Raw genomic sequence first — 24,801 nt, forward strand, 5'->3', positions numbered from 1 at the left:
TTTAATTACAGTGTTGGCACTTTGTGACAAATAAGTGGGTCTTGGGTTGCAGTTTGGGCACTCGTCCTTAAAAGGTTCACCATCACTGACTGATACTATTTAAACCATAGTTTTCTAATGATTATAAATGCATGTGTAGGGGCTGGGGATTTAGCTCAGTGGCAAAAGCGCCTGCCTGGCAAGCGCAAAGTCGTGAGTTCGGTTCCCGGTACCAGAGAAAAACAAAAACAAAACAAAACCAAAAAATAAATAAATAAATAAATGCATGTGTAAACACTGCACATGGCTCTTAGGATTTTTAAAAGTCAAACATCCACACTGATCCAAGAGAATTTTGTGGTTCAGGTAATGAAGGTTTTACATGGCAAGCGGCATCTTCCAGTATACTGTTCTGACAGGAAGTCTCAGTGTGATTTTTTCCAACTTTACCTAAAAACAATGTGAATGTGATTTCACTGATTGAAACACAACTCTTTCTGATGATGATCTTTTCCTAAATCTTAGTCAACACTATGGAGAGGTATCTTCTGCTTTAAAACTCCTTCAATGCACAGGCTGAAACACAAAGACTCAGATTTGGAGTGTGTGAGATCCTATGCACAATAATAGAAGCTAAAAATATCACTGTTAGACAACTCCTCTGCAAATCTTTCTCTTTATGCCTTCAGGTAATATTTTCAACACCTCTGATAGGTAGCTATGGAGCCTTAAGAAACTGTGGACACTTCGACCCTGTACTCCAGTAAGCTCCACTGTCCACTTTGGACAATAGTCTGCACATGTGCGGAGGTTTCTTAACCAGTTCCCGGGCACCTTCAACATTTCATATCTGTTATGATTCTGCCAGAAAATGCCCCCTATTTCCAAGTTACCGTGACTTAAAAAGTTACTAGTGCAGAGAGAAAAGGTCAGCTGAAGAAAAAAGGACAGAGTCACCACAGAACTTTGGATAGAAAACTGTTTAGACAACAGTGCTGCTTTTAATAAAGAAAACATTTGTTCTTAGGCAACCTGAAAAGAAGAGAAAAAAGAAATCTTTCACTATCCTGGCAATAAAGCACAGGGTCACAGCTGCATCGGGTAAACAGACAGGGATAGAAGTTTCTCAGCAATTAAAGTGGATGAAAGCTAGACTGGATTGCAGATAGAACAGAAAGAACCTGTAAGTGAGGTGCAATAGCAAAGGAAGAAGCAATTTAAAATTGTTCCTGTTCAACAGTCTTTTTAAAAGACAGGGAAGAATTAACCGGCCTCAGGTCCTTTCCAAGACTCTGTTACCATGCAACCCATTAGATATACTCAAATAAGAAGTGCTATGTCTTTGAGAAGTACTTTCAATGCGTGAGGACACTGAGGAAAACTCAGGCTTCAGGGTTAATCCATTTAGGTTCGCTCTTCCCATTCTGTAATTCACTCGCTGTGTAATCCTGAGCACTTTTTTTCTCTGAGCCTCCACTTGTAACACACTGAATGCAAAGAAATGTCCTGTTAACCACATGAAGCATCATATTAAGAAGCACCTGACAACTATAGACTAGCAAACAAATAGGCTCTCTTTCCATTCTCCACCAAGAGTTATACCAAGTGACCGAGATCAGGGATTTCCTCATTCAGAGATCAATCTCCGGTCCCCAGCACAGTCTGAAAAACAGTGGGTGTTCGATCCATACTTGTTGAACAATTGAATGCATGGATTCTTCCCTGTACTCAGAAGGGAAGCCACAATCACTTTAACATGCTTGAATGTTTCAAATGTTTAATCCCTTAGTCTTCCTTAAGAAATGGTATCTTTCTTACTTTTCAATTTAAAAAGAGAACTGTGCTGTCTATTTTTATATTTAAAATTCTAAAACAAAAAGATCCACCCTGCCCCCTAAAAAAAGAAAAATCCTAAACCTGAGCCATCGCCCGTGGCTGTGTAACAGTAATTCAGTACATGCTCCTTTTAGCTTTGCTTTAATTGTAGTGACGTCTGGATTAACACCGCAAAGCCGAATGTGGGGCCAGACCAATGTGTCTGAGTGTCTAACACATTTTCATTTTGTCTGGTAGGATAGAAGTTTGGCACTGAGCACTTTTGTCAAAGCCAAACCACTGTAAGACTTTAAGCAGAGGAAATACACATTCCCAAACCGAGTATGCTGAGCATGCAATCTGTTTCTGATTGATGGACTGAGAAATGTTACCATTAACCCCCTAAAACATGCTCTTTGGTTGGCCATAAAATGCAAAGTACAGGGATCATGAGAGTCTGGGCCTTTCTTTTATTGAGAAAAAAAAGTAGATGCTTCATTAGTAGGAACATTTCCTAGTGAGCAGACTCATAATATCTTTTATGTAGTATGTGCCACGCCAAGGGTAATGCATTTTAACAGCTGTATCAACTCATTCTCCAGATATGATTGACCAGGAGAAATAAGCCTGAGTCTCAAGACCTCAAGGAGAGAAAATACAAGCAACCAACATTGAACCTAACATTCTCTGGTACACAGCCCACATGACCCATGCCTCCTTTGTTCCCAGAAAGAATACAGACAACAGTATTCCTGGCATTGAGCAGGTGTCCTCCAGTTCATTGCTGTGAGAATGCCTTCAATGCCAGTCTATCAGTAAACCAGGTCAGTCACTGCCATGGCCCAGGTCTTTGTCACATATAAGGAAATCAGGAATTTCCTCCACACAGAAGACAATGCAGGGAGGCCAACATTTTGGGAAACATCAACAATGTTCATTGCTGAAACTTCCCAATAGCTCTTACCTTGTTCACAAAGTGCGCCAACGTAGCTTGGCAGGCAGAGACACCGAAATGTGTTAAAACCATCAACACAGGTTGCTCCATTCCGACACGGGTTAGAGTGGCATTCATCAAAATCTGAAATAGATTATAATATTTAAAAGCCCTCACATATGGAGTAATTCTGTTTAGTGTGAGGTTGACAGATAAGAAAGGACAGCCCATTAAATCTGATCAAATCTAGAGTCTGCATTAACCTACATCTCCAGCATTTTTTAATTTACTTTTTTATTTGAGACAAGGTTCTTTTTTTAACTGACACTCAAATTTAACTGACCTGCTGTACTTTGATTTGTGGAATCTAGCAACCTTAAGGAAATTTCAAATATACTCAGAGTAGGATCACTGTCTCTATCCTATGAGCCCTAAAACTAAAGAATCCACTTCTGAGTCCCCATGCTCTGACTACCTCAATGTGAAATACTCAAAACAACCACCAGGCCTCACGGCCTCTGCTGAAGGGCATCTTTTCTGTCTGATCATTTCATTCTTCTGCCTCTCAACTTTCCACGGATGCTGAATGCCCAGGGCAGTGGTCCTCAGAGTGGCGCAGTGGCATTAGCATTACTGAGAACATTAGAAATGCACTTTCCCCACCACACCTCAGACCTGCAGAATCAGTGCTTGGGGGCAGGCACGGCAACCTATCACCCCTCCCAGTAATCCTGGTGCATGTACAAGAGGTGACCAAATATTTGGTACAGGTTCAAAATTTTAAAAAGTGTTACAGTAAAGGATGCAGGGACAAGGATCCCCTTCAAAATTCTCCCCCTCACATCCAACACACTTATCCCATCATTCTGCCCATCCCTGGAACAGTTCTGCAAGTTCTCTTTCAGGAGTGTCTTTATGAATGTGATTTAAGATACAGCAAATGCTGCTGCTGAGTGCCATCCAGCACAAAGGCAGGCTCATAACGACACCATGGCTCATCCACCTTATCACCAGTTCTAGCACAGCATGATGTTTGGCTCTTCTCCAATGTCAAAATGACCATGAATGGTCAGTGTTATAAACGGATTTAGGACATTGAGGCAGCCATCATAGCACAGGTAAGGCACTCAGGAAAGAAGACTTTCAGAACTGCTTCAGAAAGTGTCAAAAATGATGGGATGAGTGTGCTAAAAGCAAGGGGAGGCATTTTGAGGGAAGCTCATTGGCAATGTGCCTTTCACTATAATGTTTTTTAATTTAAGTGTTTACCATATTTGTTGATCACACCTCACAGATATTTCAGAACCACCTGAGTAGAATATAAGTAAGATGATTCAATACATTGGATTCAGGACCCTCGCAGATCAGGATCTTCTAGACCCAACCTTCTAACTCTTCTCTCTAGCTATGACCCCTGCCCCAGGTCATTCTTAGGCCTGTGTGTGCACTTCCATCTCCCTAACATAGTCTGTGATTTCAGGGCTTCTGTATTTCTGCTTCTTGTGTCCATATTCCCCCAAACATTTATCAAATCCTCCCCAGTACTAAGGTCAGTGTCAAACACAATCCTATAGCAGATCCCCATGGGCTCCTCTAGTGAAGTGAATGACTATATTCCAATAGTGTTGTGCCATTACACAGACAACTTAATTCTAAGGAATATTTTTGAAAATAAATACATAAAGCAAATCAAATACCCAAGAATCATATCATATGCTCACATCTAAAGCCCTGGTCTGGGTCACAATGGTGTTACATAGTAACAGCACTAAGCACTTTTACATTCATGTCCAGTGTCACTAGTAGAGCATCCTAGACATTAATGCACTAAATTATTCTAATTGATTTTAATGTAAAACAGAATGAGGGCCAGATACACATTGTTATATCTGTATATGTCATCTTCATTATGGTTTATGTCTAGATATCCCCCCTAAACCTCATGTAGTCATAGGACTTTTCAGAGGTGGCTGGATGTAGGGTGTGTGATGCTGGGATGAAAGGTGTGTGATCAGCTCACTGACTGTTTTGGTACCTCCCTAATCCCAGCATCCTACATAGAGTATGAAGGGAGCAGAAAGACATGTTAAAGTTGGTTGCTGCTTTTGCTGTCTTCTACTGCCTTGAACTGTTGCCCCTCACCATGCCACCCTGCCTTGGAGCCAGCTGATCATGGACTGAAACCTCCACAAACTGTGAGCTAAATATACCTTTCCTTCCTTCATTTTGAGCATCAGGTATTTTATCCCAGCGATGAGAGAAAAGTAACTAAGACAATCTTTAAGACACAATTATTCCTTAAACGTTATCCACTGCTGTTTCTTCTATACTCACACTTCTTAGCACAAAGTGCAGCCTGCTCCATGTTGTCTGTTTTTTAAGACAAATACTTCTTAAGTATGAAGGTTGGATTTCACAATGCTCCTGTATAATCAAAAGGCTTATTGGTGGGCCTTATTCAATAATTTTGAACAAGCCATGTGCCTTTCAGAAGGAGCACTTGATCATACATTCCATCATCTTTTTATTCTTTCTACCCCTTTTTCCTCGCTCATGCTCACCAAAGCACTGACTAGTTTCACTTTATACTTGAGGCAGGTAGACCTTAGCACATATCAGCACCCCTGGTGATAGGCACTGAGGCCCTGGTGAGGCACAGGCCGTGGTCCCTGTCCAGAGCATATGTTTCAGTAGATCAGAGGTGGGATGGGAAGGTGCATTGCTAATGTTCTCAGTGATGCTGATATTTCTGATCTGGGGACCACACTTTGAGCACCACTGCCCTGGGCAACTGGAATTCATGGCAAGCAAGGTTGGTATATAGCCAAATCAAAACTAAGAAATTTTTTTAAAAAGAAAAATAAAAAGGAATATATGCAGCACTTGGGAGGCTGAGACAGGAGAATCGCCACCAGTTCGAGGCCAGCCTGGGCTAAATAGTGAGTTCAAGGCCATTCTGAACTGCATAGTGAGACTCTGTCTCAAACACACCCAAACACACACACACACACACACACACACAAGTAAAATGAAGTGATTTAATGAAAAGAACAGTTTTATTCCTGGAAACTGAAAGAGAGGAATGGACTGAAGTGGAGCAACACCTTGAGGGAGAGACAGGTTTAGCCCAGATGAGCAGAGAAGAGATGGATGTCTGTGCCACTACACACGAGACTAAAGTCATCCAAAACATAAGAACTAGAGGTCCTCATTTTATTTTTTCCTGTCTAAATAGTTTTCTAAGAAGAAAAACTGTATCCACGTCAATTGACTGTGTATGGATTGTAGAAGTTTGATGAAGATTTGTAATTAATACCCATACATCTCTCTCTTTGCAAAGTCTATCTTTTAAAACCACAAAAAGACACCAGTGGCCTCAGGCCTCACCTAGTCTTGGTTGTATTAAAAGACATCAGGGACCACCTGGCCCCTTTCCCAGTCCTACGTAACAACGCTCAGAATTTAACTTTGTTTGGCACATAGCTCAGATACGCACAGGTTTCCCTGAGACCTCGGACTGAGTGCACAGTATGGGTTCTCCCTCTAAGTCCAGCTTTTGGAAAGCACTGGGTCTGTCAGCCAAGAACATCTTACCGAGTTCACACTGGTCTCCGCTATAGCCTGGCACACAGGTGCACACGTAGGACATTTCCGTGGGGTAGCAAGTGCCCCCATTTCGGCACGGGTTGGTTTTACACCGATCAGGTCCTATCACATTCAGGAAAGTAAGAAAAAGAAAACAATTAGGCTCACGTTTTAGGTTTCAATATATTTTAGCATAAAACACCCCTGACTGCTACCACAATATAAGCTTTACCACAGCAATTTAGAAATGCTACATATAGAAATTAACATTAACTTTACTCTGGAGTGTTTCTTGGCATTATTACTAGTTGTTACACATTGCATCTATTCACTTCTAGGTTTCAATTATTATGTTTAAACAGTATTTTTATACTGCATCTGGCAACTAATGTATTCTATGGCAGATTTAGTCGGCATGGTAATGACAATTGATTTTAGTCAAAAATGATTACACGTATGTGCACAGTGAATGGAAAATGTATTCTTTGAAACGGGGTTAGTTCATGTGAAATGGCTGGATACACAGAACATGCATTCTTTTTAGCGGGTTGGCTGGTTACCATCATTTGAATTATTATTGCCTTTTACCACTTAATGCTCAGAAACTGTTTTTCTTCGAAAGTGTGCACTGAAGTTTCTTCTGCTACATTAATATGCTTTTTCCAAAAACACGCTCCAAATGTACTCCTTTAAACTATACTTGAAGAAAAGCAACACATGAATTAAACTCTACTGCATGAAAACAAACCCCAATACAAAAACCTCACCTAAAATGAAACCCCTAATTTTTATTACACTTTTCTTATTAAAGCATAAATAGAATGAGCCCTTCTTAGAGATCACTGTAAAGGCCAGACAGGAATCTATGAAGATAAATACTTTAAAATGTATATACTACATGCAAAATATTTTATAGCATTTGAAGTGTGTATTTTATTTTCATGAACTTATATTTATTCTTTGAATATTTTTCAGAACTGCTGAATTCTCAAAGTTCTCAAGAACTTAGTTGACAACTAAAAGTTTTACACAGTAGTTAACATAAGGTGGACTACATATGGGTTACAACCATATTTTCAAGAATTGTAGGTCTGACATCCTGAAATAAGTACACCTGCAAATGCCTAACTGCTATAGAAGACACTTTAGCCATTCCCACACAGGAAAAGTCAATGTCAAACTTTCTGAGTGATAAGTAAACTCTGGACAACCTAGAAAAGACACATTCACTTTTAGGATTCACATTAAAGTTAGGTAAGTCTGGATGAGTACATCAATGTCTTTAAAAGTTAACCCAGTTTTTCTAAGACATTTTCTCCTATGGATTCAAAAAGAATTAAAATTCCTTTGCAATGTCAGCTTTCTCTGTGTGAAAGCACACTGCCCCAGGGACAAGGTCACAGTCATGGACAAATCTCCATCTGTGCAGAGTTGAATGATGCTTCTGTGACAGTGCTCTGTGAGATGTCACATAATGTGCAGTCCTCTTACTGACCCTCCCACACACACACAAGACCCCATGCTGACACCAGGGACAAGGCTGGATAGGAGAGTGGGTCTTTCTGTGAACATAAAGTAGTTCTCATTATGAGAAAAGTTTGCTCTTAAGAATTTTATTTTTCCCTAAATAGTTTGTATTAGCCTCTGAAAGTTGAATCTGCAAGATAAACCAGGGAATCCCATGTGAGCTGCTGTTTACTGAATTAAGCTAAAGTGACAACTTGTTTTGCAATGAAGACGCAAATTTGAATTCCTGGTAAACACAGTGGAGTGGATGACTGGTATGCACTGCTCACTCTGTTGTCATATTTAACTCTTTCTCTGTCTGTCTCTGTCTCTGTCTCTGTCTCTCTCGGTCTCTCTCTGTGCATCTCTCTCTCTAGAGTTAGGACAAGCTATTTCTGTATCATATTTTTAACAACCTGAAGTACATTTCAACTTAATCACAAACCAGTAGGTATTAAACAGGTCACTAGAGTATCGGTTACAGAATGAGAGCAAAAAAAAAAAAAAATCCAGTGTCAGGCACCTTTGATCAATTTTGTTCAGAAAATATTCCAATTCACCTATAAAAAAAATTGCATTTTCTGCCTATTTTACTCTTTCTGAAGCACAAGATACAGTATCACTATCACATAAACTGAAATTGACATGACCAGAATAACAGTTCTAACAATAGCTGTGACATAAAACATATTTATTAAAATACATTTATTTTCAAGCAACACAGCCCTTAAAGTACTGATTGCCTTATTCCAGATAACAGCTAAGTGGTGATGGTTGTGTGTGGGTTCCACTGACGGCGTCAATCCAATGTAAACATTCCAGACAAACTCTATAAAAGCTGACTTTTCAGCATCCCCAGGCTTGATTACAAAAAAAGTGACTGCTAAGCTTGTATCCCAAGCTTTCTGGTTTATTTATTATTAAATGTCAATTGTTCATTTTTATAAAGTAGTGGAAACTAGTGAAAGGCAGGAAAAAGACTGTGGACCCTAGAGTGAGGCCATTCTGTTTTCGAATCCTACTTTGCCAGGGTGTGGCTGTGCAACTCTGTGCAGGTAACTGACCCTCTTTGAATCTCCATATCCAGTGCTTTTACACAGAGCTAAGCATGGTGCTTTATGGCCTTTCATGAAGACTAAATGAAATGGACTATGTGAAGCAGTATTAAATTCACTTGTCTATCTTTCAATAGACAAATGTGAAGGCATATTAAATAAATACCCACTATGACTAGCCCCTGGGTTAGGGATAACGTACAGACTCTCTTAAGCAAGGGGATTACCTTACAGTATAAACTGATAATTGATATTTCCTAAGCTGCAAAATATTTATTAAAACTATTACTCCTCTCAAACGATAAAGGCAAATTTTGATGACTGTCATAATAACATCCACCAATGGGAGGGTTTTGAAACACAAGGATTTTTCATTTTTAAAACCAAGGTGTATAAGTGTAGGACCTACAACAAAACAATACCTTTTTGTGAGCGAAAACACATTGAATTTTCTGCATTAGTTCATTTTATACACTTTACTATGGAATGTTGTTTCTAAAACACAGAAAAACACAAAGTATATCTGTAAAGCTCAGAAAAACTCTGTACTTACTTCCATCATATCTCATAATAAGCTCAATACTGTGGCCTGAACTGCTGTTACATGAATAATACAAAATCTCCATTGACTTAACATCACAATCAAAATAACATCCATTAGCACCAAGGGACCGTTTCCAGATGTGGAAACTGATGTATCAATGTTGCGATCTTACCTGGTAAATAGATAGCTGTGCCTTCCACGGCCTCTTCGTGAATGCCCATCAGGAAATGAGTTTCATTAGAAGTTTCCAGAAGGGAAAATGATGGTGAGGTGAGTTCAGTGTTTAATTCCACAGTGCTTATTGTAGCCTGATTATTAGAATCAAGAATTCTGGCTGGCACTTCCTTTTCTGGTGCTGCTACTGTGGAATCCTCCCCTCGGATGAAAGCTGCTGCATGTGTTTCAGAGTTCATTTCCAAAGAATAAGGAACAGTGGGGCTCGCAGAAGTCTGTGGGCTGGGCTGAGGCACCACACCTGCCCTAACCCCGGAAAACACAGAAGCGGAAGTAGAATGTGGCCACTGTGTGGCACCTTCTAACTTAGGCTCCCCGGCAGCTGTAGGAACAGTTCCAACTCCAGGGGTTCGAAATCTTGGAAACACCTCGGTTGTTTCTCCAGAAAACTGACCACTGTCTTTGTTTGTGGGGTCTTGGGAAGCCTCAGTTGCCTCCTCAGTTACTAGTTCTGTGGGAGGAATTTCCACTTCTGATAACTTGGGTTTGCTTTCATCTTCAGAAAGTTTTGTGTCAGGGGAGGAGGATGGAGGCTCGGTTACATGGACTTGCTCTTCACTCAGTGGTTTGAAAGTGGCTTCAGAAGTTGTTTGAAGATTGTTCCAAGGATGCTCTGGAGACATCGGAGTTGAGCTGACGTCTGTACCTAGCAGGACAGTTGGCTGAGGAACCTCTGTAGATTCTGATGCTCCGCTGCCCAGGGAGATAGGTAATGGAGAGGATGGTGTCTGTGGAGACAGCTCTTCAAATGCTGGAAGAGCTATGGAGGGGCTGGGTCTTCCCAGCACATCAGGGGCTTCTGTTAAACTCTGGGTCATGAGGTGGACATGAGTGATACTTACATAGGGAGTGACGTCTATGAATAACTCCTCGGACCCTGAAGAGAATTCTGGCTGAAAAGAAGGACCTACATATTTCTTCTCTTCATACTCCTCCTGTGTCCTTTCCAAATGACTTGATGTTGATATTACTTCACTTTGGTCTGCAATAGCTTGAGCATCAGACAAAGTGCTTGATTCAAATATGTCATCCAGGCCTGTTGTTTCTATTTTTGCTTCTTTGATCTCTGGATGAACTGTGGCAGATTTACTGGGCATGGGCAGGGATGTTACTGTGGGAAGTAAAATATCTAATTCTGTTTCCATGCTAGGGACAGAGATTTCAGTTGCAGAGTTAAAGCCCATGTGACCTAATTGGCTTTTGTCCTCAGAAGTTGCTGTTTCATTACCTGTTGCCTGAGTGTAGCTAGTCAGGAGATTGTCACCAGAGCCCTCAAATGCTTCCTCGGTTAAAGAAAGGTTGCCAGCTGCCTCACGCTGGTCTTGAACTTGGGTGGCTTGCATGCTTTCTTCATTTCCACCACGTGGTCCTGATGGTGCCTCTGGATCTATGTCTGTCTGCATTCCAAGGATGTCCTCATCTACAGGTTTTGTGTGATCAATATCTATGATAGTAGTTGTGTCTCTCAGCTCAAGAATATCAAGGATGGGACTCTCTGTAATGGTCAACATTAAACCCTCCTTGTCCAGATCTATAATAATATTTTCAGTGACTTTTCTTCTGTTAGGTTTTAAGGTAGAATCCTCAAATCTCACAAAGTGATCTTGAAAACTATCTGTGCCATCTTCCGTGGGACTCTGGGGTGATTCTGTGTCTACTGGGGTGCTAGGTGCATCAGGGATGCTTTCACTCTGCTCCAAATGGAGAGGCAGCTCTGTGGACACTGGGGGAGGTGCATGGGCAGTTCCAGCTTCAGTGCCTGGGACTTCTGAATGCTGTTCCGGGAATCTGTCAGAAACAAATGTGGTGCCCCCTTGCCTGCTTGCCTGAGTAGTTCCAGAAGTATGGACTAACTCAAGAGTATCTAATTCTCCGGATCCCTCTCCAGAATGTTCATAAAGCAAATCAGATGGTTTTGGTGCTGATGTAACAAATTCTTTGGCCATTTCAAGACTATGAGTTCTCACTAGAAAAACAGTGGAAGAAGTTGGTGTTTCTTTAGTTTCTGCTCCCAAAGACTTCTCAGGAGAGATTTGTTCAGTTACAACTTGTGGTCTCCATGTCTGGACTTCTTCTGACCATCTGAGGGTCTTACTGAGAGGATGCTCGATGTCTGTGGAGAAAGAGGCAGGTGCTGGAGTTGGTGCTTCTGCTCCAGTGCTGCTTAAAACTTCTGGTAAGGTTGTGTTGGCTACTGCCTCAACAGATTTGGAGATGTCTGTTTTGAAAAGGAGGGGTCCAAATTCATTTTTCACATTTTCCATTCTCTCATGGTCTTCTACTTTTTCACTTAAGACACTTGTTTTTAAATTTTCCGCTTGAGGAGTCTGGGGATATAATGTGCTAATGATTTGTTCCATTTCAGTAAAATTCACTGACACTGTAGGCAGAGTAGGCAAAATTTCTTCTCCTGATCCCAGTCCAGAAAATAAGTGCTCAGTCCCCAAATCATTAACATTTGGTCTCACACCTTTGGGAAAGAGTTTTATACTTTCTTCCTCTTTAATTAATGAATCTGTGACCACACCTTCAGCTGGTGTAGATTCAGTCACAAAAGCAGAAGCTGAGTAAAACTCTGACCTTTCAGCAGCCTCAGGGAGAGGAGTGGGTGACTCTAAGGCCTCTGTGTCTGGTCTCAGTGTAGAGAAGAGGACTGAGGAAACGCCTTCCTCTTCCACTTGCTTATCAGTGCTGTACGTTTCCTTTGTAGAATAATCTGTAGCTTGGAGTCCAGTTTCAGTTAAAGCTTGTGAATAAAAAGTCGTTTGCTCTGGTGCAAGAGAGCTATGGGTTGATTCAAAAGATGCATGTTCTTGAGTCTTCCCCTCTGAGGCTGTTTCACCTTCAGCCCCTTGTCTTGAGGGCTCACCTTCTTGCCTGGCCCATAACTTGGCTGGCTCTGTTGTTTGGAGAAAGCCCACTGAAACTGTGCCACTGACCTTTGCTTCTTCCTTTTCTGTTGGCTCTGTAGTACTCTCTGCTTCTGCTCTAGATGAAATGGTGGGGCTTTCACTGGGTTCATGAATAACACTCATTTCTTCCAATCCTTGGTCAATAAATGGGAAATCTGTACCAGAGAAGTTTTCCACTGCAGTGGGAAGCACTGGATCAACAGAGCTGCTGGCCACGACCAGCTGCTCGCCAGAGCTCTCTAAGGCTGTGAGCTCTTCCCAGAAGAAGGTTGAGGTGCTGACCGTGGTACTGCTGGGCCGTTCTGTGTCAGAACCATGATGGGTGTGCTCTGAAGAAGACACCGCAGATGGTAAAATCTGGATATTTGTAGAACCCGTGTCTCCAGAGCCTTCCATCATTGCGGGGTCTTCTTTTGTTATGGGATGAGACACTGGGGAGTACTCTGTAAAGTCACCACTGAACTCTTCCTCCAAAGGAAAACTTGTAGAGAAGCCCTTTCTTTCTCCCCCATGATTTGGTCCTTCTGGTAGTTCTGAAATCAATTTTCCCTTGGATGCTGGGCTTATAGTTTCAGCAACTTCTCTGCCCATTACAGTGGTCAAAACTTGTCCTGCTGATTCAGAGGAGAATGTGGTTCCCACCCGGGGAGACCAAATGCTTACCGCTTCTGTTGTGGTTTGAGTTTCAGACTCTAACTTCAGTGAAAATGAAGAAAGGGTGGTGGTCCCTGGGTCCACAGAAGCTTCCCCAGAGCCCTGCTCCATAAAGAGAGAGACGAGGTTCTCTGGGAGAGTGGTCAGCCCTTCCTGGATCCCAGCTCGGCTGCTACCACTATGCTCAGAGGGCTGCGCCCCTGAGTTAACTAAAAACTCCGGCTCTGTAAAGAAAAGGGGGGAGCTCAGCATTGCACTTTCAGACGGTGTGGGTGTTGTCAAGGGCAGAAAACTCTGCTGGATGTCTGAATCACTAGAGGTAGCTATATCTGAACTTTCTAACTCAGGGGATGAAACAACTTGATCTGATCTCTGTGTTGGTGACAGTAACTCAATTGCAGGTGCTGTACCAGTAGTTTCTTCTTCTTCTGCCTTCTCTTTCTTTTCCTTTCCCTCAAGAGCTGTACTGAAAACCCACGTTGAAGTATCTATTTCACTTACAAATTTGGGAGACACCACTGCTGCAGAAGAATGCTCAGAACTGGAATAAACGGTGGTCACAGCAACATCAGAAATGCCTTCTGTGATCAGAACCTTGCTAGTTTCTAAAGTGATGAGTGCATCTGTAGTATTTCTCTGTGATAAATCAGCTGCCATGGTGAACATTCGACCTGTGTATTCTTCTACTTCCCCAGAGCCCTCAAGAAATGGAAGTGAAGAACTCCCTGAGTGCTCTGCAGCTTGGCCAGGGGTTATTTCAACCCAGCTTTCTGTAGTAGACAAGGGGTGCAGATTTTCCGTTAGGGTAACTGAGCCCTCTGGTGCCATAGGATCTGGAGAACTTGGAACTATACTGCTTGGAGTGTGTGTTAAAGTAGTACTTTTTTCTGGCTCTTCACCCAGTGTTACTTCTGTAGCCCTTGAGAACACCATTTTCTGAGATACTTGGTCAATGGCAACCTCTCCAGAAGACTCTTCAGGAAACAGAGGTAGAGGCTCAGGATTTCCACGCACCAGATTTTCAAGTCCAGGACCTTTCTCTGTGATTAACTCTACCCCCTCTGGGCTTTTCCCCCCGTGGAATGAGGCTGTAGGGAAAATATCAGGCTCACCACTTGAAAAAGTTTCTGACATTTTGGGGTAAGTCTCAGGTTTCCACGTAATTTCCAGCAATTCAGCAGATTCTTTAGATTCATTAGGTTTCAAAGCCATAGACAATTCTGTTTCTGGTATCACAAACTGATGGGCACCACTTTCAGAGCTGTCTGAGAAATTTTGAGAAGGTGCCACACTTTCATACTGGCCACGCCTAGCTTCTTCTGCTTCTGGATCCTTGGGCATAGTGGTGACAAGGTGTTTCCCATTGATGTACTGCACAGATGGGGTGGTGGTTGCATCAGTAGCGTTTGCACAATCTTCGTCCTCCCCTCCATCCTCCTCACTGTTGTATAGGTTTATTTCAATTATCCCAGGGTAAATTCCATCAAATAGACTTTGCACCGGATCTGTCTCTTCACTACATGGTTCATCTTCTTTAGATTCTGAATCTATTGGATGACCACTTACACTCAAATCACTCATTCGACCTGAAAAAAACAAAGAGTTTTCACAATACTTAAATGAAAGATTTGGCAGAGTATGACAGAAGAAATCGACAGCAAGGTTGATCACATTTGCACACACAAAGGAAGACTCGAAGTTTTCCACATTAAGTGGTGATGCTACACATGGTTCTGTCTTCAAAATCTGTTGCCTTACATTAACAACAAGGAAAACACGTCCCATTTGTGATTGTAGAAACAGGTAAGGAAAACTCTTCAGAGAGTTTTACAAGACAGCAAAGTCCTTAACATGAAGCAAGGAATCATATGTGCATTATAATCCTGAAAGATTGCAATGGAAAAATAAAAATTAAGACCATTTCACCGGACCATCCACAAAAAGTAATTAATTATTGTCCTATGTGTAAGGGAGATGCTTAGATATTCTGTATACAACAAGGGACTGAGAAGAGCTCCCTTCAGGGTTCTTCATAATCTGACTGAAAGAAGGCTATTTTTAGAATAGTGAAGAGAGCTATTCATAGCCCATTCAGAATGCAGTGACAATCCCTACCCATGGCACCAGTATGACAGGAGCCCAGACACAGCCTGTCCACAGGAACAGGAAGTCCTATTTGGAGGGGACAGCTCACTGAAAAGACCAGGAAGGAAAGCACAGCCTTCTGTACCTTCACACCATCAGTCTCTCTGGCATGTGGCTGGGACTAGGTCACTTTTCTTGTTAGAAACATTTTCTCCAATGAAAGTTCAGGAGTCACACCTAGATAGTGTGTTTCAATACCACCTGTCATCAGAGCATCCCCAGGATTGTAAATTCAAAATGGCACCAGCCAATAACCTCAGTGGATTTTTCTGTCACCCCAAATGTACCAGCAAAGCTCTCTACTAGGGCACTAGGAAGGAAAAAATTTTAAGGCTTCGCCCTCATCACAGTGGTGTTTGACTATCCTAAGAGCGGGTGCTGCCACTACTGCTGCTCTACTTCAGTGAGCTCACTTGGTGAGAGGGACTTTGGATCCCCTGAGCCATGAAGAAGACACCAGACTGTGCAGTGCCTTCACATTCCACAAAGGAATTCAATCACAGACTCCGAGCTCACAGCACACATGCTTAGGCTGAACCTGGGATGGATGTGTCCAGGAGGAGTAAGTGGGACAGTGCCAACCTCCCCTCCACACCACCATTAGGGGAAGAAATATCCGTTTTTCTCCTGGGCTCTCTCAACTGCAAGAAGCCACCTGCCTTTGTATTTGGAGGGACCAATATCTACCATCTACTGTTACATCAAAAAAGAAAAAAATCCTACTCGGGAGAAATCAGTACCATATTGCTCATATTCCTGAATGCTATGCATCAATATAAATAGAAGTAGTGTGTGAACTATCAATATAAACTCGATGGGACCTTACCAATTTTTTTAATTAAAGAAATTAAAAAGCTACCATACTTTTAAGTAAACAGAGAACATGAGCAATATTTACATCTCTCTTTTCTATCTCATATAAAAACATGAAAGAAAACTCTTCTTTGTGCCCAGTGTATCTTCTACTAAACTGTTTCCCTAAAATGTTATTTGTGGAGAGCTGGGTTATTCTTACCCTAACTCTATGTCCTTCCTATTTCGCTTTCACATGTTATAATTCATTTCCTGTATCTCCATCCTATCCCACTCCGACATTCAACTTTTATGTAAGCTAAGGCATACAGAACTCAAATGGATGAGAAAATAGTTCTGTCATAAAGAAAAGTGACACTAATGCCTAACTCTAGTGCATTATAAAAGCAAAAAACAAATACAGGTTAATTTTGGCACAGATATCCCCTGTGCCAGATATCCCCAAGTTCATGAAAATACTTTGCCCTTTTAAAAAGTGTAACTAAAAAGAACAAGTTTGTTCAATATTAGGCCACAAAAGTTGTTTCAGTGACCTTATGGTGGCCACTGCATATGTTTTTTTTTTTTTTTTGGTTTTTCTCCGGTACCGGGAACCGAACTCACGACCTTGCGCTTGCCAGGCAGGCGCTTTGCCGCTGAGCTAAATCCCCAGCCCCAACTGCATATGTTTTAAAAGAGGACATAATAAAATCTTCAGATAATATCTTAATACAGTTTGCCTTAAAGAAAAGTTTTGTGCAGTGAAAAAGACCTAGGAATAAAGTGCTTAAATTGTATGACAGAATGCATTTTTCATGCCTTTTGTAGAAATGAATCTCTGGAAATACCACATCAACAAGTTAATCACTAAATCAGGTAGTTTCTCCTTGTTAATAGCACTTGAAATAGTTGAATAAAGCCAGCCTCAGTAATTAATATCTTCTACAACTTCCTGGCATTTATCTGGAGTTTCTGAAACCTTTCTACCTGAAACTGCTCGCACGCTCATTCTACATGAAGCCCTGGCTCATTGGACCATTAGGCACAAACAACACAAGAACTCGTGATGAAGAAGTGTTGCACAAGGCTCACTAAGTTCACACCTAGGTCTGCTTCACTCCAGAGCACCCTTCAGTCACATGGAGAAAGAATTTCTAAAGAAATGAATCAGTATTGTGCACATAAAGAATCCCTACCACACTTCAGACCTTTTAATAAACAGTGGCGTTAAAAGCAGCTAGACAGCCAGCTTCTCTGGCCAGTCACCAAGATAAAAAGGGAGCAACTGCTCAATATTGTGAATACATAAACTCTTAGGCCACGAGTGGGTAAAAACTCTCACCATTAGTATAGATTCATGTTAGCTTCTAAGTAAATCCCTCATTTTAACAACTAAAACTGATATAGACATATCCCACCATCTTCTTAGTGGATAATTACAGGTGGAGGGTCTTTTAAGTGGCTTTAAAATAGTAAGACAGAGAGAAGCATACAGGGAAGACATGAAGGTGTAATTAGGTGTGCCCATATGTCAAATGTTAACACAGTAAAGAAACTAAGAGATGGGCACCATGCTCCATTAAATGTATTCTTTTCTTTGTTCTGGTCTAGCAATATCAACTCCTACTAAGTCTACTTGATTCTGTTCATTAGAGACCATGGCATTCACTTTAAGTTCTCTAATTTTAGTCTCAATGAGCAGAAGCAAAACATTCCACCTGGGCAAAGAGCTCTAAGAGTTCCCACTGTTCAAACACCTCTTTAGCATTTTAGCCCAGCATTTCACTGAAAACCTAACTATTAGATGCACTGTGTTCTACCTGCTAACCAAAATAAATGTCACAGTACTTGAACCACAGCCATGTAAGCATATCAGAGTCTGCATATACATGTCAAGCACAGCAGTGCTCTGTTCCAGGTTTTGCCTGCATGACTAAATGCACTACCACACCCATGGGTGCTGTGCTAAACATACTGCTCCTTAGAAGCCAGCTTCTTACAGAAAATTGCCTAAGCATCTGTTATGTACCAGGCCTCATGGCTGACACTGACTTATTATTAACTTTACAGTGACATGAGTACCTTCTAAACCCTCCTACTGACACAAACATTTTTGCCAACAAGTTAGAGAACTGGACCAGCTAAACTCTTTGATCCTTATGTTGAGGGGGAACTTGTTAAGTGTACATATCACAAATATACCCATCATTAAGTTTAGATTAGGATCCCTTCCTCAGTTACCTCCCAAGTATCTGATCAGACTTGCCTTCAGAATAGCAAAAAGCAGAAGCACATTACCCAATTTAATCCTGTGCTTTTCATTGTTTCCTAAAGCTGGCAGGACCAAAGAACGATCATCACATCATGATAGGCACTAGTTGTGAGGAAAACCTACACATAAGCAATACGCTCATTTGATATGTATCGTCTTTTTAAATAAATGTTATTGTGTGTACTTGAGGCTTACCACATTTTGTTATTATATACCTATGAGAAGTAAAATGGTAACTATAATCTCAAGCATCATTTAAGTTATTTTTGCAACAAGAGCAACTGAAATCTACATATATAACACAAATCCCTAATACAATAGAATTCTATTCCCCATATTCCTCATGTTATGGTCCCATGTTGTACTAGATGTGACTTCAATAAACAAACAAGTGCAAAATGAGAGTTAAGCTTATGTGTTTCCTTTTACTGAAAAGCATATTTCACAACTCAGTGATCCATATTCATAGTGTTTCTTAATATTGCCTTAAAGGGGAGGTATTGACTACCAAGAGCTTTGAGGTTAAATTTTTCTGCCAACAGAGTCTTTACACATCAATCTCCCTTCTGTGCTGTCAGTATGCCTGGTTTGTTTCCACACTGTTAACACTTTGCACCAAGAGGGAGGCCCTGGTACAAAATCTACTGTACACAGAGATAGGTAAGTTTTCTCCAGCCATGAGGCCTGAATCCAGGCACTAATCCCACGTAGTTCACCATTCCTGCTGCTCCTCTTTGTTCTTTCACCCTCCAAAATTACCTCCTCATCCTCCTTCCTGCCACACCCCCACCCACCACATGTATTATTAGAGAACTGCAACAGCTGTAATTACTCCCGACCACAACAGTTTCTTTGTGGCGTGCAGGGGGCGGGGGGCTACCTGTGCCATTGTGCAGGTGGTGTCTAGCTCCCAAACCACGATCTGCTTTATTTCACACTAACAGAGCTACCTAATCGAGTTACTGACATTCCAAGCTCTCAGATGAACAAGTCTTTATAAATGACAGCTCTATTTCAGAATTTTCCTCTAAGGATAATATAACTTTTATTTGGGTTTCAAGAGTTAAGCCACAGAACTCTGTAGAGTGTGTATATAATCTCTTCTGTGTTTACATGAATGTATTTTAACACCTTGACTCCAGTATACTGGTACCATGGTTAATAGGTTTTTTAATGGCATTTCACACAAAACTTTATTGCTAGCTGACCTGAAGTATTTGTAAGTATTTGTAAGTACTTCATGGCAGAGTTTTGTAGACACAGCACAAGTCTTCCGGTCACACTGAGACAGAAAACATAATTGCTAAAACATATCAGCAGCTAGCTAAGGTTCACATTCCCTTGGAGGAATTCTACAGTTTCAGTTAAAGCACTTTTAATTAAATGTAAATTATAATCTACTCTGTGAAATATATTAGGATTGTATTTCTTTATTAAAATGGATTTCACTCAAATGTATAGCAATAATATTTTATTTGCCTATTTCAAAATATAGTAGATAACCACACTAACATGTTTAAAAAATACTTGCAGAATTTAAGGAAAGTTTGAAATGCTCTAAGATATTCAAATCTCTGGACATATACCTATAGATTCAAATGTTTTAATTTCATATATCTTTTATAGTTTCTTAACAAAAACAAAATGCTAACAGGCACTTTCAAAAAATGAAGAAAAGCAACTGATTTTGACCAGACTGTCTTAGATATCTTGAATCCTCAACATGTTCAAAATTTGACAAGCTAAAAATGGCACTAACTCCATATTTTTTTTTAAACAATTGACAGTGGTAATCATGATATAAACATCCACCCCAAATCTCCTCAGATATTTTTGCAGCCTTAAGTATTTCAAGGTCTGAGTGTCATGTGATATCTATGTGGATACTTGCCCCTCCCAGAGACCAGAGATTAAGGTGAAGATCAATAGAGTGTCCTGTGACTCACTTCTCCCTGTTAACTCTGACTGCTGGGGTTCACTTGGTCTGCTGACCAAGCCCTTGCTTCTGCACTAAGGAGTTCAATTCTCAACTCATTAATTCCACACCCAAATAAGGAGAATGCATGCACAGAAACAATATGAGTGTTTCTCAGGACCTCGAGTAGAAGGGGCTGGGCTAGGACGAGCATGGGGGATGGGAATCATCTCTTTTCCTGACTTCAGACAATCCTCCAATACTGCTGTTCTCTCAAATCAGAAGGATGTTTTAGGGTGCAGCACTCTGGGCCACATGCACTCAAGGAGGTAGCACTGGTGTGGACCCTTCATGACTACAGAAAGGCCCTCGGGAGTCCATACTTCCCACCGTAGTTCCCACCAGGGTTTCCAGAGAGCACGTGCAAAAACGTCTGTGCCTCTGAGCAGCACTGAACAAGGAGAAAAAGAGCTATCTGGGAAAAAGTAATCCAAGTACTTTAGGCTTGTAAGTTTTCCTTAAAAGATAAAAGAGAAATAGAACAAATAAAAAAAAAAAAAAAAACATAAGGGCTGCTCTTTTATTATCCTTTTCACTTTGGTTTTCTAATATTGCCAAATTATTTGATAAATAGTAGATAAGGAATAGATACATAGATAGACAGATAGATAGATAGATGACAGATGGGTTTTATCAAATATTCTAAGATGTGAAAAATGCTTGGGTCAGAATCAAGAACTCAGAAGTGAATAAAAGTTCAACTAAAGTGAAAGAAAGGCCTCTCACAAGTGCATATTGTTCCTCTTTGTACTTTGCATGATATCTACTGAGCTAAACTTTAGAAACATATTTTATTTTTAATTGTGCCCCTTCCTTTGTTCAAAAGTTAGTAGCAGCTTGTGGTCCCCTCTCCCCAGTGTCCCCCAGTGTATTCCAAAGATGGCATCAGGGACTACCATGGGGGCATCATCAGCTGTTACTGCCTGGGGTAAACTGAGTCATGCATGAGGAGGAGGCAAGTGCTCAGGCTTTCCTCTGAGGTTGGTTCTGAAACTGCCTGGCACAGATTCTTCTTCTCATAATTTATCTCACACTAGCTTCCAGTGTATGCATCACAGCAAGCAATTCACCTTTATTATATACTCTTTTGCTGACCAATTACCTGGTTGCTTTCCCAACTAAGTCATAAGTAATATAATTTTCTTTTCCCCAGCCACATCATGGTTTGGCCAAATGACTTTACTTCAGTAAACCTCTAAGGGATGTTGTGGGAGTAAGTGTGGTGAGACACAGCTTTCCCCTGTAGATGGAAGGGTAGGTAGGCTCCCTATAAAGCTCAGGACAGGAAGCTTTCAAGGGTGAAAGGATGCTTGTACATTTCGATAGATTCTCCAAAACTATGCATTATTGTTTTATTTTCCTCCCTCATCTTAGAAAACCAAAACCTTCACAAATAGCATATGGCTAACATAAGCAAACTTCTCCTGAGAGACACCAAGAAACTCTGCTATAAAGAAAAAAGAAAAGAAAGAAGATGCTAAGAACCAATGGATCAATGTGTTTTCTGGGCCAAAGATGAGGAAAAGCACAGTAACACAGGATTTCAAAGTTGTATTTCAAGACAGATTCTAAAATACGATTGAACTTTTCCACTCTCTCCAAAGGTATTTTCTGCTTTAAAATCTCCTATTTGGACATTAAATTAAATATGGAGAAAGGCTACATGCATTGCCCTGATCATTCTAACAAGTATTTACAGGGCCAACTACAATTAATTTTTCTCCAAAGGACCAAGTCACTCTTTTTAGAAATAATTGTACCCTTCTTCTGCCAACAGATGCCTCTCTCTCCTGGTCACCCAAGACCAGCACCACCACTGCTCTAAGGAGCACCATTGCACAATGCAATCAAATGGGTTCTCAACTGGCCACAGGATTCCCTAGGACAAAAGACTATTTTATATCACCTCAATTATGTTGTGAAAAATCTCAAAATATTTCAATGAAAAGGAAAAAGCCATAGAACAGTTTTCAGTACAGCACACCACATCTCCCTACTCTCACTTATCAACAACTCATTCTTGGAATTCTTCTATCAAGAAAGACACTTTATAACCAACTATTTTTGTACATGAAAAACTGGTCTCAATGGGGAGTAACACTGAAAAATTTCTAAACTGACCAAAATAGACAGCATCTTCTTTAAAACACGGTATTTTCAGCTTTCCCTCCTTAAAATGGAACCCTTAGCTATGCCCTTCCCCCAAAATGCCTGAACCCTGTCCGAGCCAATGAATACATTTTGTATTTTTGGAACAAATGAATGAGAGAATGTCCGCCCTGTGTAGAGAGCTGGGGGCTTCCTTGAAGACACAAAGAGACACAGGAAATGGGAGGGCTTCCTGTGAACATGGAAGAGGAGGGCAGGCCCAGTACCTGCGGACATCTCTACGGAATTTGAGCAAAGACCTTTTGAGACAAATATTAAATTGGTAGTTCTCCAAATCAGAAGCCCAAAGTTCACACACAAAAGAAGATAGAAAGCTAATGCATTCTACTCATGGAGCCTACAGATACAATGCTTTAGCTAACTGCTGGCAGGGAGTGCTGGGGATTAAAAATTTACATAAAACCTAGAGCTGCTTCTGATTCATACTCAAAGCCGCATCTCTGGAAGCCATCAAGAGCCACTGAGCATTCCAACTTATGACCACTTCCTTTCAGTCCATCAGGTGCCAAAGTGCAGTTCCTGTGGCTCCTCATACACTGAATCAGCTTGAATTTTAGAATAATTAAACTTTCACTTCTTTAGTTCAAAACTATCTATGTTTTCCTAAGTCTAAAAGTGTGGCAAAACTACACTTGATTTTAGCCAAAAGGCTGAAGAAGTGTGATAAAAATCCCGAACGCTGAGATGGGAGGAACTTGTACTCAGTGGATCCCCGGTACCGGGCACTGAGCTCAGTGCTTTGACCACTTAAGGCATGCGCTTAGTGTGGGTCACTGGCCACAGGAACCGGCACACGGAAAGCTTTCAAATGGACAAGCTGCTTGAAGCGATCCTGTACAGTTGAAATGATATTATATAATTGTAATGTTATGACAACTGAGACTATCAAGGTTTAAAGTTTCCTTGAAGACCAAATAGATCACAAACAACGTGTTGACAATGAATCAAGTCCCTTCCAGAGGCTCTTTCCGCAACATCAATGCTCTTCTGTAATTTACGGAGTGAACTGACCACCTAGCCCTGTTCATTCCAAAGACTGCAGAGTGTAGTTTTAAAAAATCCAGTTTCAGTGAAGTTAGTACACTGTAATTACTTAACTGTTGAACAATGAAAAGATGTATTTTGCATAATGCATAGGTATACATATGTATGAATGAACACATATATATTTTCTTTGTTATGTAACCTCTGTGATTTGGAGAAAGTAAGGTAAAGTTGAGCAATACCTTATATAAAAAGTCTTTACAGCCATCTTCTAATAAAAAAAAAAATCTAATGAGGATATTTAAAAGTTCCTGCATCCACACTGCAGATAGGCAAAGGAGAGATTGACTCCAGAGTCGCTGGCTTGGAGCACTGGCTCTGTGATCCCAATGATTCAACACGCCCTTGAATTAAGATGCCATAACCCTTTAAATCAGCTTTAACAGTACACAGGCACTCTTTTACAAGTAGCTTTTATGCCATTCACCCTTAGGAGCACACAATTCTGAACTGCAGTACCACATAGGAATATATTTTGAAAGCTAAACACACAACCTACAGAAGACGCCATCTTTATCAGACCCTTCGAATCACTGAAGTGCAGGGGAAGTGTGAGAACATTCCTTCCTCAGGAAGTTGGCTGAACCTCTTTCTCTGCTCTCCATGAGCAGGTTTCTGGAGTCCTAGTTACAGGAATAGCTGGTTATACCTGGGGTTTCTCTAGGTTGCAAAGCAACAGGCAAATCCATGGTTTTCAATAATTTCTTTTTGCTCTACCTTTCCAAAAAGGACTTGCATATGTTCCTGCTGCTGCTTTTCTTCTTCCTCCTCTTCTTCTTCCCTTTCTTTCTCTTCTTACTCCTCTCTTCCCCTTCTTTTTTGAAATATACTTTAACTTTTAAATGCACCTTCTACCTTCATCGATTCTTTCTTTTGCTGATCTCATCTGTTACAGTTTATTACTTCACATTACCTAGTGTGTAATTATAGGTGTTTGTACCAAAATTATGCTTAATTATGTTAATATTGCTTCCCCAGTATGCATTTAAAGTCTTGGAAGCAAAGATGCTGGCTTAAGATGCTTTTGCCGACCCCTCCTTTAACAGCTGTCAAAGGAATGGGCATGCTGGAGCTTTACTAAAGATGATTTTCTTTTCATCTCTTTCTTTTCTTCTTTTTCGTGGTGTGTGTCTGTGTGTGTGTGTATACAGGTGGTGCTAGGTAAGTACACTATCAAGGAGCTACA

General features: G+C 40.9%; 1 protein-coding gene across 1 annotated transcript in view; it reads right to left on the minus strand.

Moving 5' to 3' along the window:
• Vcan (versican) overlaps nt 1-24,801 on the minus strand; it is a gene marked incomplete in the record, with an annotated part of 110,836 nt that overhangs the window by 28,912 nt on the left and 57,123 nt on the right. Inside the window, 3 exon segments of the mRNA XM_013513017.1 lie at nt 2,759-2,872; nt 6,323-6,436; nt 9,591-14,804. Of these exon segments, the coding sequence (XP_013368471.1) occupies nt 2,759-2,872; nt 6,323-6,436; nt 9,591-14,804 (5,442 nt within the window).

Source organism: Chinchilla lanigera, unplaced genomic scaffold (assembly GCF_000276665.1).
Source record: "Chinchilla lanigera isolate Chin_1 unplaced genomic scaffold, ChiLan1.0 scaffold00017, whole genome shotgun sequence".
Taxonomy (NCBI): Eukaryota; Metazoa; Chordata; class Mammalia; order Rodentia; family Chinchillidae; genus Chinchilla; species Chinchilla lanigera.